Raw genomic sequence first — 14292 nt, 5'->3', positions numbered from 1 at the left:
ACATCCATGGGACACTTGGGGAGAAGGGGAAGCATGCTGCTGTGGAGTTCAGAGGCCGGTAGTGAGATTTATTTTTGTTTGTATGAGTAAAAAGCTGCAGAAGCCTCTGGAGGGGGTGAGGGGGGCGCAGTTGGAATGCTGTGATTCAGACAGACTGGCCCTGGCCTGGAGTCAAGTGTGCTGACCCGGAAGGAGAGTTCCATAGGAGCCCTTCCCACTGCAGCTAAGGCTGGTCCACAGTGGTCCTTGGACAGTGACCTGGGAACCCATGGAAAGCACAACACTCTGAATCAGACCAATGGCAATAAGGACCAGGCTGTCATCAAGTGTGGAAGAGAAAAAGAACTTCATTTTGTTTCTGGGAAGTGCAAAGTAACCAACGCTCTCTGAAGTATGGGAGCATCCTGGGGCAAGTGGGTGGGGGACTGGGAAAGAGAGAATCCACAGTACCAGCTGATGAGGAACTAAGAGGCAACGGGTCCCCAGGAAGGGCACGGTTACAGGTGAAGTTCCTTCTTTGAGACAGAGGGGATGATTTGGGGAAAATTGAGACACTGAGAATTACAAAAGGTAACTCAATTAGCTTACACAGGAGCTGTGGAAATTGAAGAACCTGGGTCATGAGGCAGAGTCAGATAAAGAGAAGGCCTTCTTAAGTCTTCCTTCTGCTTAGGGCTCCACATACAGTGTGGCTGCCTCCTTCCCTCCACAGGTTGATGGACTCATTTTTCCCTGAGCCTCTCTGGCCAGAGCAATGTTTTCGCCAGAAATGAGAAGTCTTGTAACAAAGCAAACTTCCATGTGCACCGTGTGTGAAAGTACTGAGCAAAATGCCTGGTACCTGTGTTAGTAACTGAACAAATGTCAGTTTCCTTTCTTCCTGACCAAGCCCATGTTTCCTCTCCCACATATCCACAAGGGCGAATATCTGGGGCAAACCAGGAGGGAGCAGAGCTGGAAATGGGGAGGGGTGATGGAGAGGACTTCCACCAATTTCTCTTATAAACTCATGGTACTCTTGTTTTCCCTTTAATTATGCGAACGAATTAAAAAAAAATGAAAAATGGAAAATGGAAATCAAATTTGAAAATAGGAATTGTTGATGTGATAACCACCGACAGTTCAGGCAGGCAGTTCTTTGAGTCGCAGATACCAAAGGGAGCAGACCCTGCATTTGCTCCCTAAAGCAGGCAGGGCCGCCAGCCTCCCCCAGGAGCAGTCTGGTTAGCATCTTCCTTTGGGATGGGATGCTCATGGGAAAACTTCTGCCTAGGAGTCCTTCCCTGGATGTCCAAAGTCAGTACCACAGAGTCTGCTTTCTTTTTTTAAAGTTATAATATGATGACCTGCTTACTACATCTTATTGTTCTGAGGACCAATCTTACTTTCAAACTAGACTGTAAGGAGCTCAAGGAAACCACTTTCTTTTCTTGTAGTTTCTTTGACTATACCTAGAGTAGAGTTTGATATATCATAGGAACTCAATGAGTTAAATCACAGAATCTCAGAGTTAAAGGGCACTTTAAAGGCAATCTGACCGAATTGTCTCTGTTAACTCTGTCCTGAGAACGCCCAAGAAGTGTGCCCTCACTTGATGGAGAGGGAGTGGCAGGGCTAATAAGCAGGACACCTCTGAGCTTGCTCCTAGCGGCAGCCTAAGGTGTTTAGCCAATGGCCTGATCATTCTGTGGGACAGGACCCTGTGGATGCTGCCAGAACCAGGTTGGTGAGAGTGGCTGGAGCAAACTGGAGGCCCAGCACCAGTCTGTGGAGAAGCATGAATGGGCTGTGGAACAGGCTCGAAAAGGGAGGGCAGTTGCCCGGCTCCGCAGGCTGATGTGCTTTCCTGCCCTGGCGTGAACGTGCCCCTGGCCTGGTAGCACACTGGCTCCCACCCTGTCTCCGACAGCTAGGAGCCAGGGCTGAGTGTCTGTCTTCCGCTAGCTTCCATACAGGTGTGGGGGGCTCTGTGCATGCCCCATTGTTCCACAGAGCCCCCCCACCCCCAGCTGGGTGGCAATGTGAATGGGCTGCAGCTATATTTAGAGTAAAACTCCTGGGGCCACCACAAAGGAGTGACTGCATCTTCAGGAGGGTGGGTGGGCGGGAAGGGGACAGGGGAGCAAAGCTATTTTCAGAACACATGTCATTGCTGGCTAGAGAGCAAGACTGTGGCCATAATGCTGAGGGAAACAATAGCTGTGGCCAGAGGAAGAGCCTGTTATGTTTCAGGTGGGATGTTTGCAACTGCTCAGGAAACCTGACCCCGCCCGACAGCAGCACAAATCACAGCACAGCCTTGTGAAGGCAGAGAGGAGGCGGGGGATTCACAGGGCCAGGGCCAGTATGAGGTGCCAAGTGGCCATGCCTCATTCCTAGAGGAGGATTTTCAGTGACTGCTTTGCCATGGGGGCCTGGTTAGGAATGAAATGCTTCTAACCAAGTTCTCAGATACAACCATGTACTCTGCTCTGGTCTCTGGACACCTCCCCAAAATGGCAATGGGACCAAAAAGAACTTAGCCAGTAAGGAAAAGGAAGCAGTAAGGTGGGAGAACCAAACCGATATGAACTTTCTCAGGAAAAGACAAAGCCTGGGCTGAGCTGAGGAAGCAGGACCTCAAATCCCCAGGTGGGCAGACTTTACCCCCAGAATCCAGGGGCCTGCCTGGGCGCCGCAGCTCCAGCTGCACAAGCCCTGAAAACTGCCCACACCCCTTTTCTGACCTCCTGTCGGCCCCACTCACCATCCTCTGTGCAACGCCGGAAGCAGGGAGGACAAGCTGAAGAGGGAGGCCAAGCCTCACCTCCCCCACCCCCACAGATGAGCTTAGGCCCAGGGGTCTAGGTGGGAGCAAGGAAGTGGGGTGTGGCTGCAGCCCCAGATCTCAGTTGGACTTTACAGCCATCATGGGGGCCAGTTTTTTCAACTCCATCTTCATATCCCCTTCCCCAAACATGTGTGGTTCCTGTTGTGCTGCATCTGTAAAAGGCGCCGGGAGCTGGGGACTTGCCTTACACCTCTCGGCTAACACCCCTAGAGACTAATGGGGTTCAGAGCAGTGTAATTTACAGCCCATCTCTCCGATCTTAATTCACTCGATGCTCCTCTCTTCCTTATTGTATTAGTGTGACCCAGGTGCCTGCCAACAATAATGGCCTCTCCAGCTAGAAGCCTCTCCTGCACTCCCAGGACAATTTATACCTTTTCCTTGGGATTTTCCCCCCTTAAATTAAACAAAAAGAGGAAAAATAAGAAAAGGTTAACATGGGTTTGGAGCACTGCAGCCCCATGGTTCTGGGCAGGGAGCCAATGGCCTGAGGGCACACACATGTGTGTGCTCTCCCAGAAGGGCCTTCACCGGCCCTGTTTTACAGCCACCTCGGCACAGACTCCAGGGTTCACGCATATGGCCAGACAGATGTGTCTGGCTTACGTTCAAGGCTGGAAAATGAAGAATTATGGAAGTGAAGGGCCCCGGGCATTAAAAAGAGGGGGGGCAGAGAAAGGAAGGGGGGAATTTTTCCTCTGCTGAGAAATTCTCCTGTGGCTGTGAGGCTGGAGGAAGAAGGCTGACAGGAGGCAGGGCCGCCAGCAGCGGTGCATGTGGGGCCTATTCTTAAAGGGGCCACAGCAAGGCACACCCCAGCTGGCCCCACAGCAGCCCTCGGTGCTTGGGCCTGAGTAGTCTGCTCTGAAGGAGGTGACAGGGAAAAGAGGCTTCCTGGACTGGGGCAGCCATGGGCACCGGAAATCAAGTCTCACCTGAGACCTCCTATTTGTAAGGTACTGCTTATCACTGGAGAGACTGAGCTGAACAAGGGCGCTCTAGACAAGACCACGTCCCTGAGGCATGTGCTCCCACAGCATTCTGTACAATGCTTGCTTGCTCACACCTCAAAGCACTAGCTTCTTCACTCCACTGTAGACTCTGGGTTAGGACTTTTGGTTCACTTCTGTGTCTCCTGATCATTAGCATAGCAGATGCTCACCACGACTTACTAAACTGAGCTTAAGATGTGGTACTTGATCCCAAGGAGTAGAGTAGGAGGAACAAGTTCAGAAGTAACTGTAATATGAGACATGATAGAAGTTTCACAAATGAAGTATAAATCAGCACCACAGGAACACTGAGCAGAGAGAGATGAATTTCTCCTGGGGGGGAACTAGGGAAGGCTTCACTGGGGAGATGGAGTTTCATCTGGGGATTGACACTGGAATAGAATTTCAACAGGTAACAGGAAATGTGGAGCAGAAAAAGGGTACTCTGGTTTGAGGGAAACAGCATGAACAAAGACTGGAGAGTGGGAAAGGGCAGAGCACGCTTGGGCACAGGAACAAGGAGGAAGGCTAGTGTTGCTGTCTGGGCAGGAGGGCCTCAGTGTCTGGACAGTCACTTTCTGTGTACCATCTGAGGGAGGTACTTGTTACCACTTTCATTTAGAGGTGAAGAAGCAGGCTCAGAGAAGTTAAATAATTTGTCCAATGTCGTATAGCTACTAAGGGCTGCTGGAGGATAGGAGGAGAGGCTGGAAAAAACAACAAGAAAGCCTTAAAAGTCACAGTAAGAAATTAGACTTTTCTTTCATTAGACAAGCAAAGGCACTGATGATTTCTGAGCAAGGGAGTGGCTCTTTTGGGAGGAGAATGAAGAAAATACGTGAGATGCGATGGAAGCAGTGAGGTGGAAAAGGAGCCTGGTATGCAGACTGTGTACTAAGTAACAGCAGGAGGAGCTCTTCACAGACTATTAGGTAAACAGCATACCCTGGAGTTGGGCAAAGCAGGTTGCTACAATCCAAGTTGGTACTTGAATTAGAACAGTAGTAGGGGCAATGGGAATAGAGAGGAGAAAAGGGAATAAATGAGTGACTAGGTAGGATTTGATAAGAAATCAGACATGAGGTGTTAAAAGTCACTGAGGAATTTCAGATGATTCTCTAGTTACTCCTGCCTATTATGTAGTCACTGAACAGATTATTTGCTGGGTGCCAATTCTGCATGCTGAGACTAAGAAGTAACAGAAAGGAAGAGACCAAGAAAGAATGGTGGTGACGAAGCCTGGGAGGGTGGTGTGGTCAACAGAGAGAGGGGAGATGAGGGCTCATGTGTGCTAAAGGATAGCTGGAAGAAGGTGGCTTCAGGGCTCAAAGCCACAGAGAAGGCAACTACGATGGGGACCGAGACTTGATAAAGACAGGTACTAGGTGACTTCTGACACAACAGCTTCTATAGCTGCTGGGTTGAGAATCAAGAAGTGAAGGTGTAGACAGAACTTTTGGGAAGACTGACAGTGATGAAGAAATGAGCCACAGGTCAGGAAAAGACAGCTTGAGGATGAAGCTGCTTTGAGGTCTATAATAGAGGGTTACACACTGACCACAGAAGGGCTGAGGAGGCAGCCATCCCATGACAGGTGATGCTGGCAGAGGTATCGCACGCTGGGTTTCAGGCAGGGGACATGAATATATCTAAAGAACAATCCCAGCTGGTGGTCATTCCCTTTCTCAGGGCAAGGTTCTCTGTCCAATGGATGGTTAGACGCAGAACACAAGGACCCTTTATGGAGTGTATACTGTGTGCCATTCATTGTGCTAAGTGTTTTGCACTCGTTGGCTCCTGTAGGCCTTGCAGCAATTCTAAGAGGTAGGTGCTGTTTCCACTTGCATTTTACAGATGAGGAAATAGGCTCTGAGAAGTTAAACAATTTGCCCAGAGTCACAAAGCTGGTAAAGTGGTGGAGCCCAGACTGTGCTTGAGTCTGCTTGACTGAAGGCACTATGCCCTATGCCAAAGGCAAGGGGTGGCTGAAGACAGGGCTGAAAACAGACATCCCTCAAGAGATCTGATACTTCCCCATGCACAATTTCAGAGGGGGGCACACGACCGGCTCTTCCTTGTCTGCCTGGAGCCTAGATAAGAGGAAGTGAGCTTACAGTTCAAGAAGACAGACCTGCGAGAGCCATCAATTAGAAAAACTTGCGGAAATGAAGGTGCAGGTCCGTGGAAGGGTTGAGGGAGGACAAGTCCTTGCGTAGAGATGGAGTAGTTTCTCTCTGGGAGGGCTTACAGTGTTCTGTCCAGAGGGGCTTTGCCATTAGGCTGGGAATCCAGATAAGCAGACTGGCCAGGACATCCTCTCCCCTGAGAATAGCTGTTCTCAACAAAGAATCCATGGCCTCTCCAGAGGTGTCTGGATAAAGTTCAGGGGAACTTTGAAACCCCTGAAATTCTGTGAAAGATTGTGTGTGTGTGGTATGTACAGACAGGTCTGAAGCTTTCATCAGATTCTGAGAAGAACCTGCTCTTGCCTTGGAGTCCAGAAGGTGGGAGAGTCTAGGCACGAAAAATGCTACCAGAATTACTGATGGAGAAGAAAACGGGGCAGGGAGGTGTCCTGTCTGGTTCCTCCTTCACTGTGAGACTCTTCCTAAGAGTCTTGTTCATCCCTATTCTCTGCTCACATCCCCCTTGTGCTCTATGCAGTTACCACCTTGACAGGAACCACCTTCCTCATGCAAACCCCACCTGGATCTTTTCTTGGCGACGCTGCTGCTCGGCTATCTTCCTGGCCAGAGCCAGCTTCTTGGCCCGAAGTTCCCTGATGTCATCCTCGCCCCCGCTGCCTTCAGCCTCTGAATCTTCCTCAAAGTCTTCAATCACCACATCCTCCTCCTGTGGGTGGCAGAGCAGGGCAGGGGAGAGAGGAGACTGTGAGCCCACAACACTTACCAGACCCACCCTCTATCCTTCCGTGCTTACTGGGATCATTCCTTGCAAAGGGCCTCAAGGTAAATGCCTCCTTCAGTTCAGGCAGGGGGGTAGAAAAACCATGTCACTCCCCTTGCCAATTGTCCCCTTCTATACTCCAGCATTCTTTCCTCACACAGAGTCACAGGTCCACACCACAAGGTATGTACACATGCACTTCCATGCTTACACATATGGCTCTTTGTTCTTTGTGCACACAGTCAGAATTTGGGCCTATTTTCAGTTTGAAATCACTGAAGGGGAAACAACAGAGAAAGTCAAACTACCCAACTTAAATCTGATTTCTGCTAATGATCTGACAGGAATCCATTCTGGCCAACATCTGGGAGTTAGGCACAGAAGCTACCTTGCTCCGGACGGTTTCAAGGAGCAGACACTCTTATCTCTATCTCAGCAGACCTTGCCCTGGTTTCTTTTTAGAACCACAGCCTGGTGGTGTGGGGGCTACTGGGCCCCATTAAAGGAATTCACATGACATGACCTTGCTCAGCTGCCCTCCCAGGGCCTGGGCAGGCAAGGATATGGCTGGCTAGCTTTAGGAGCCTACTGCCAGGCTGATGAAGCCTTCCCTAGGGATGGCCCCTCCCTGCCTGCAGCCTCAGCTCTCAAAAGCCCCCACTCCCCGGGTGGTCCCAGGCTCCATTCCTCACTCTTACTTTTGGCCATGGTCCGTAGAGAACATGCAGCTGCCCAAGAGAGCTTCCTTTGAGGGACATGGGTAACAGGAGTCATTTAGTTAGAAGATTCCTGTGTTTCTAATTGGATGATAATAATGAAAATGATTATGACAATAACAGCTACCATTTACTGAGTGCTTATTATTGGCCAGATCCTGGGCTGTTTTGCATGTATTAACTTTTTAATACAACGGCCAGTAAATAGGTGCTACTAGCATCCTTATTAATCAACAAACTGAGGTTTAGAGAGTTAAACAATTTGCTCAAGGTCACAAAGTTAGTAAGTGGCAGAGCAGGGATTCAAACCCCAGCAAATCTGATTCCTAAGTCTGTGCTCTTACCAAAAATAATGGGCAAGCAGCACAGGGTTGGGGTCCTGAATCTAGATGGTAAGCCCAGACACAGCCCTTAGTGGCTCAGCTTCGCCAGGCCTCCCATAGTCCTACCCATGACCTGCTGAGCACAGACTGCTCTCCACCGCAAGATAATACTCCAGTGGATTCTCTTAGCTTAAAGTGGTTGGTAAAGTATATGGGTGGTAGGTGGTGCTTTGTCTTGGAGCAGAATCTAGGGGTGGGAAGATAGGCATTTTGGTAGCATCCTTAAGGAATTGGGACTCTGTTCTGTTCATGAAGAATCATGTCTGAAGAAACACCTTCCCCTTCCTCTCCCAATCAGCTTAAGTGACTCAGCCCTGCAGTTCTGGAGACAGCAGATCTCAGAATCAGGCCAGAACTGCCATTATCCTAAGGTCTCAGGGGCCTGGGGTGCTGTCCACAGTCACACTCATCTGACAACCTGCAGGCTATAGTGTCACAGAGTTCACTTCCAGAGAGGCCCAGGCCGTGGGGAGGAGGAAGACTCTACACATTTACTTCCTTGTTTGTGGGATTAACCTGGATGGGAGTGAGTGGAATAGAATGCCTGGCTGGCCCATGGGGGGCGGAACACTGTCCCAGCCTGTGCTGATCAGGGACAAACAGGGTTATCACGGGGCTTGGGGTAAGCTTGACTGAGGTCAAAAGAGGGTCAGCAAGGCTTGTCTGAGGTTCCTTCAGCTCTCATAGCAAACGAGGAAGTGTAGAGTTATGAAATTACACAGACCAGGCAAAATAGGGTTTCCCAGGGGCCACTAACATAAAGGAACCCAGGAGACTCGTGGGAAAAGGAAGAAGTGGGCAGTATGGAGTGGGTCACAACCTTTGTCTGGTCAGTAAACCTTTGAAGAAGGGAGAGAGTATGGATCTAGGACTGGAGAGCTGCTCTTCCTTCTAAGAGTGGAGGAGACCCTCCTTGGCTTTCACCCTGTGCCCCTCTCTTTGGGCCTCACTTGCCTGACTGGATTTGGTACTTCAGGCTCCACTGTCCAGGGCACATCTCTTACAGCAGTCCTGGAGAGCTGGCCTTGTTTACCTTCTACTGCCTGCTTAGGTCTTAGAGTGAGGGTGAGACAGCTGACTGAAGGCTACCCCACCCATGCTTCCCTGTGTGGTGCCCAGGGCTTGGGTGGCCCTGCTCAGTCCTGACTGCAGCCTGGACACCCCAATGGCTTTAGCAACCCCACTGTCTCCTTCCATACTGACAGCTCATCCTCTCCTGTTATTCCTTGCCCAGGTTTCATCTGGAGCGTCTGTAATCATGGGCTCAGCTTTATCCCTGGAACCACTGTCCTGGAAGCTGAGCTCTGTGTCATCAGGGGTGGGGTGGGGTTCTCCAGCTATTCTAATGAAGCCAGTCCAAAACTTTGCTGCTCAGAAGACTCTGAAACAAAGGTGGCCACTCTATCACTGCTTCAGATCACAAATGACAGCTCCCAGCTGACATCTGGCTCTCCTGGCCTGTTGCTGATTTCATCCCTACACCCCGCCCTGCTCCAGCAGGCACTTGAGACTGCTGTGGGCCAAATGACCGTGTTGGCCTATGGGTGACCTGGCCTCGGGCTAGAATCGCTTCCGTCCCTTCCTGAAGTCCTCTATTCCTTCCCACCTACCCCACCCCCACCCCCATCTTTAACACTGTAGAGTAAAAAGGAGGAATCAACCTTCAGGCAAAAGTGAGCTGTGTGTGCACACAGCCAGACAGAGTTACCCGCACCGAGACACACAGCAGGGCAGCTGGCAGTGATAGTAAACGCATACATGAGCCGATACTGACACATACTCACATTTACTAAGAACCCACAGCCAGCAGGGTGGCTGGCAGCAGTGTTAAACTGACACACAAACCCAGCATATACAGACCCATGACAACAATAACCTCAGAGAGATACACACTTGTACAGCAGGGCCACTGCCAGTGGGGCTTAACAGGGTGGCACACGCCTGTGTGTGTGCGTGCACAGGGTCTGGAGTGAAGCGAGGGCTACAGGAACAACCAAGGGCAAACAAACAAGAGGAGAATTCCTTAATCACATCAGGATGTGCAGGAGGGAGGGAGGGAGGGAGAGAGAGTAGGTCAGGGGAGGGGGTGATTTTCCACATAGGGCCAGCAATGTTAGCTCTTCCTGTACGTGTGCTAGAGGCTGGAGTTCAGGCCTGTGCTGCACTGGGCTCCACACTCTATAAACTTGATCCTCAGCCCTAACACCCCCCCCACTCCCTTTCCTAAGCCTCCAGAGCTGCACATTATTAAACTCTTTCTTTCCCTCCCTTCTCCTCCAGTGCAACATTAAAAAGAAGCATCTGGAACTCGTAGGAGAGTGAGGTGGAGGCACTAGGGTGGGACTGGCAGGAAGGGGCACCAGCAGAGTGCACTTTTGAGAAGCTGGCTGGTACCGTTAACAGGGACACTGCTCTGAGTGGTTATAAATAACCAGGGGTACGAGCTGAAGCCCCAGGCAGAGCAGCACTGGGGAGGAGGGGTGCCTTCTCTCTGCCACAGTGGGCTCTTCCCGCATAGTACCTCATCTTCCAGTTGTTTTCCCTCTTGGCTTCCCATTTCCTTTCCCATGGTGTCTGGGACGGGTGCCACTGACACATATTTTCCACCCTTGAATGCCAGCAGAGGCTCTTCTTGTCCACAAAGGGCTTCCAGAAAATACTTCAGCACTGTGACCCTTTTGCAGTCGGCTGCAATAACCTACAGGGAGAGACGGAGAGAAGAAAAACAGCATTTTCTGAGGGAAGATGAAAATCAGAGAGACTGTTTATTGGCTAAGGGGCACATGAGAAATGTGTCAAAGTTACTGGGTAAGGGAGGTGAAGTGAGTGAGCATAGGGTGTGCATTGGCCAAGTGAGGGTTGAGGACCAAGATCTTCTGAAGGAAGAAAGTCACCACTGTCTCCCCTTAGGTCATTTCTGGAGTAGCAGACAACCCCAGGACCAATGAAAGGCGACCTCTGGGGTTTTGCCATTTTTTCACTGAAGTCCTGGTATAAAAAAAGAATGAATTAAATTTTTCTAAGTTTGGTATCTAATTGACAGAAGGAAGGGTGGCATGTAGAACACTGGCTTTCACAGAACACAGCTTTCTGGTACCCCTCACTGCCACTCTCCATTCCTCTCCCAGCTCGCCTCTCTCCAGACTCCCAGAAGGAGAACTTTTAGCCTGAGTACAGAATGAATGATGAGGACTTTCTTGGCTGTTTCATTTCAGCCAGATCACTCTGGGCTTCCCCTGACAGGTTCCTGCCCCACCTAAGAGCTTCTCATGCTCAAGAGACTGGGGTCAGGCAGGAAATTGTTGTCAGGAGAAGGGAGACAGCCAAAGCAGGTGGCGGGGTTGCGGTAGGGGAGCGTTTCACCAAAGCTCTGCTCCTCCAGGGGTTCACGCCATCCTGTCCCCATGTGGCCACATCAGCACATAAGCCAGTGCTGTCAGAGAAGCTAGGGCTGATTTCGCTGACTTAGCTGAAATGAAATTCAGTATCTTGAGCAATCGTCGAACTTGTTAAGTGTCTCAGATGAAGTTTCCTGCAAGAAACTTTCTGGGGTCTTTCTCTGGCGAGACCACACATGCATGCCCTCGCCCACAAATCCATCTGCCTTGCTCGTGCCCTCTGCTGCCCATCTATGGTCTTTGGAGTTCTCTCCTCCTGACTGACAGGGCACTCACCAAGGGAGGGGAGCCCTGCTTGATCTGTGGCTTGGAAGCTGTTAATGGCTATTTCACATAGGGAAACACTTATGTGGCTAACCATGCCACAGGGTGGCAGCTTCTTCATCACTGACTCTAGCCCACACTGAGTATCCCCTTCCACATGCTTCCCCATTCCATAATGTGAAAGGTAAAGTACTCACTTGGAAAGACTGCCTTTGAGTGTCTGCTCATTGTTTTACAGGTGCACGTTATCTCCCTTACCTGGACAAAGTCCCTCTGTCAGCAAAGACTACATTTCATACTTTTCTTACTTCCCTGGCAAGGGGTGCTAAGGACAAGCAGGGCACACAGGAGGCTCATAGTAAGGACTGACAGGCACAGGGAGCTCAGCTGGGTACCACAAGAGCAGATGAGGCAGGTATGAGCCATGTCCTGTGGAAATGGGACACTGTGGGAAGGAACACCACTCTGCCTGCTGGCTGGCCAGGGCGAGTGCAGCGCACACCAGTCCACTGTGTGCTCTGTGACTCCACCCTTGGCTATTTTCAGCCAAACCTGCTCTTCTCCTTGCCTAGGAGTGGCCCCTGCTCACCCTTACCACTGGCTCTGGTAGCATTATAGGGTCTGAACATCAGGCTAAGTACCTTGACTGCCTCCATCTGAGAGGCTGACCTAAAAGGTGTTCAGCTACCCAGAAAAGGCTTAGGAAAGGATGGCCGTCTTGAGCTAGGGTGCCCAGTCCCAGGCTTGCCTCCTTGAAGGAGGAAGCTCTCCTTCGGCCAGGACAGGTAACCATGGGTTCCATCGCGTGTATTCAAACTTGTGATGAGGAAGGCTAGAAATACAGAAGCAGGGGCTAAAAGGCATTAAAGAACAGAGCTGAAATGAGTAATAGCCTGGCAGGCAGCACGCACAGTGGCCTCCCTGCATCCCCAGCCTCTCACTTGCAGAGGAAACTTCTGCATTTCCACAAGACTGCCAGTTTCCTCTCTGTGGTCTAATTTTAACCACCTTGTCGTTACAGTGTGTCAGCCACCTGACCCCACTATAACCTCTGACCTTATGCCCCAGCTACTGCTTGCACTATGGATAATTATGTAATGGGTCCAGGACTTTCCTTTTTGGTGTGAGCCTGCTACCACTGAATGGAGAGGAGGTGGGAGTTACAGGGTAAGAGGAAGACAGAGAAAAAGTTTGTCAAGGTCCTAAGCTTGCCATGCCTAGAGATAGGCATAAGAAGTATGCTGGCATCCCTGCTGAGTGTGCAGCAGCAATCTGCCCCAAAGAGGAGTGTGTGTGCATGGGCACACATATGCTGACAGGCAGGCAGCAGAATTCCTGCTGTGTGAGCACAGGCTGGGTGGCATGCTAATGGCTCAGGAAAAAGTATGATTCTTGGCCAAGAGGGAGAAAGGCCATCTGTGTGGACGTGGGACTCCTGGAGATGGGGATTTCCAGAGCACAGCAGGACCCAGGGACACAGACATCCTGAGCCTGCCTGGAGTACATCCTTAGAGAGTCAGGGGGAATTGTCATTTGCATGGACACAAAAGGAAAAAGGAGTGTCCCTCCTATCCCATTTTAATTTTTGCCCTGTTGAGAAGGATCCTGGTTTCCTTGGGGATTTTGTCTGCTTTGGCCACTTACTCCCTCCCCTAGGGCAAGAGAACTCCTGGTTGATTCTCAAGAGAGATTTGAGCCAGTGGGTCTCTGAGCCAGTACTAAAAGGCCTGAAAGGGATTCTTCCTGTTGGGAGAGAGAAATCACCCAGCCTTTGGAAGAGTGTCCTCTCTCCTTGCAATCCAACTAGGGAGAACAGCCCAGGTTGTACACAGTCTCCTAAAGTTTTCAAAGTGCACTCTGTGTATGAGAAATGGGAGTTCTAGCTATTTAGTAGATGGGAGAACTGAGAGGTAGAAAGCCTAGGGCTTGCCCAGGTGCACAGAGAAAATGGTTGTCTCCAGCCCTCTGGCCTGCCTGCTAAAATAAAGCATTTTGCTGTACCACAGGAGGAATGAGCCCAGCTCAGTAACGACCATAGTTCTCTTGACCCTTTTTTTTTCACGAGTTGTGAAAAAAAAGTTTAAATATGGTTAATAAGGGACATCATGACGGAAGAAGCCCTTCAAACCAGCCAACTCTGAGATGATGTTTGGGCAAGGAGGACTTCCTGGTAGGACAGGGGTTAAAGCTAGGCTCCCTGCTTGGAGAGGAAGGAGTCCAGATGAAGTCTATGACATAATCCCCACAACAGCTTTGTTCATGAGCACATTTTTCCATTCTATATCAATGAAAAACAGAATATAAGTGGTATGTTCATTGCAGCTCTGGGCAAACTGTAGATTCTCTAGGGGAGAAAGAGCTGGGTGAGAGAGGCCTCCTTCCTGGGCTGTTAACAGGTTGGGCAGGACTGAAACTAGAGGTGGGGATATCCCAGGGAACCGGGACCAAGAATCTTCTCGTGGCAGTCATGGCCTTTCTAGAAGGAGACTCATTGCACAGGAGATTATCAGAAATTCCAAAGTTAATGGACAAAATGTCTCACATAAATACTCCAGTCAGCTCTGAAAAGAAAGTGGTGCTTTAGGTCAGGGAAGAGCTGAATGAAAAAAAAGGTACACAGAGAAAGCCCCTTTCCCTTCCCCTGAAGACCATCTGAGGCAGCCCATCAGTGGGAACTGAAACCTCTAGCTTCAGGGCTCCAGTTATCACCCAGATCAGGTCCACACGCAAAGAACAAAGCAGAAAGGAAAACTGAAAGTGAGATGTGGCAAGGCGATTACAGGAGCCTGTCCTGTCCCAGGC

At 50.3% G+C, this 14292-nt stretch overlaps 1 protein-coding gene across 5 annotated transcripts in view; it reads right to left on the bottom strand.

The window, feature by feature from the left end:
* SMG6 (SMG6 nonsense mediated mRNA decay factor) overlaps positions 1-14292 on the bottom strand; it is a 232681-nt gene that overhangs the window by 11738 nt on the left and 206651 nt on the right. For all 5 annotated transcript variants that reach the window (XM_036906131.2, XM_036906132.2, XM_036906134.2 and 2 more), the window contains 2 exons: positions 10350-10526; positions 6529-6675 (listed from right to left, as the gene is read on the bottom strand). In XM_036906131.2, coding sequence (XP_036762026.2) covers positions 6529-6675; positions 10350-10526 — 324 coding nt within the window. Of the gene's footprint in view, positions 1-6528; positions 6676-10349; positions 10527-14292 lie in introns of those variants that run through there.

The sequence above is a fragment of the Manis pentadactyla genome, chromosome 4 (genome assembly GCF_030020395.1).
Source record: "Manis pentadactyla isolate mManPen7 chromosome 4, mManPen7.hap1, whole genome shotgun sequence".
Lineage (NCBI taxonomy): Eukaryota > Metazoa > Chordata > Mammalia > Pholidota > Manidae > Manis > Manis pentadactyla.
Note: the sequence above shows the minus strand (reverse complement) of the source record. Positions and strands in the feature narration are given on the sequence as shown.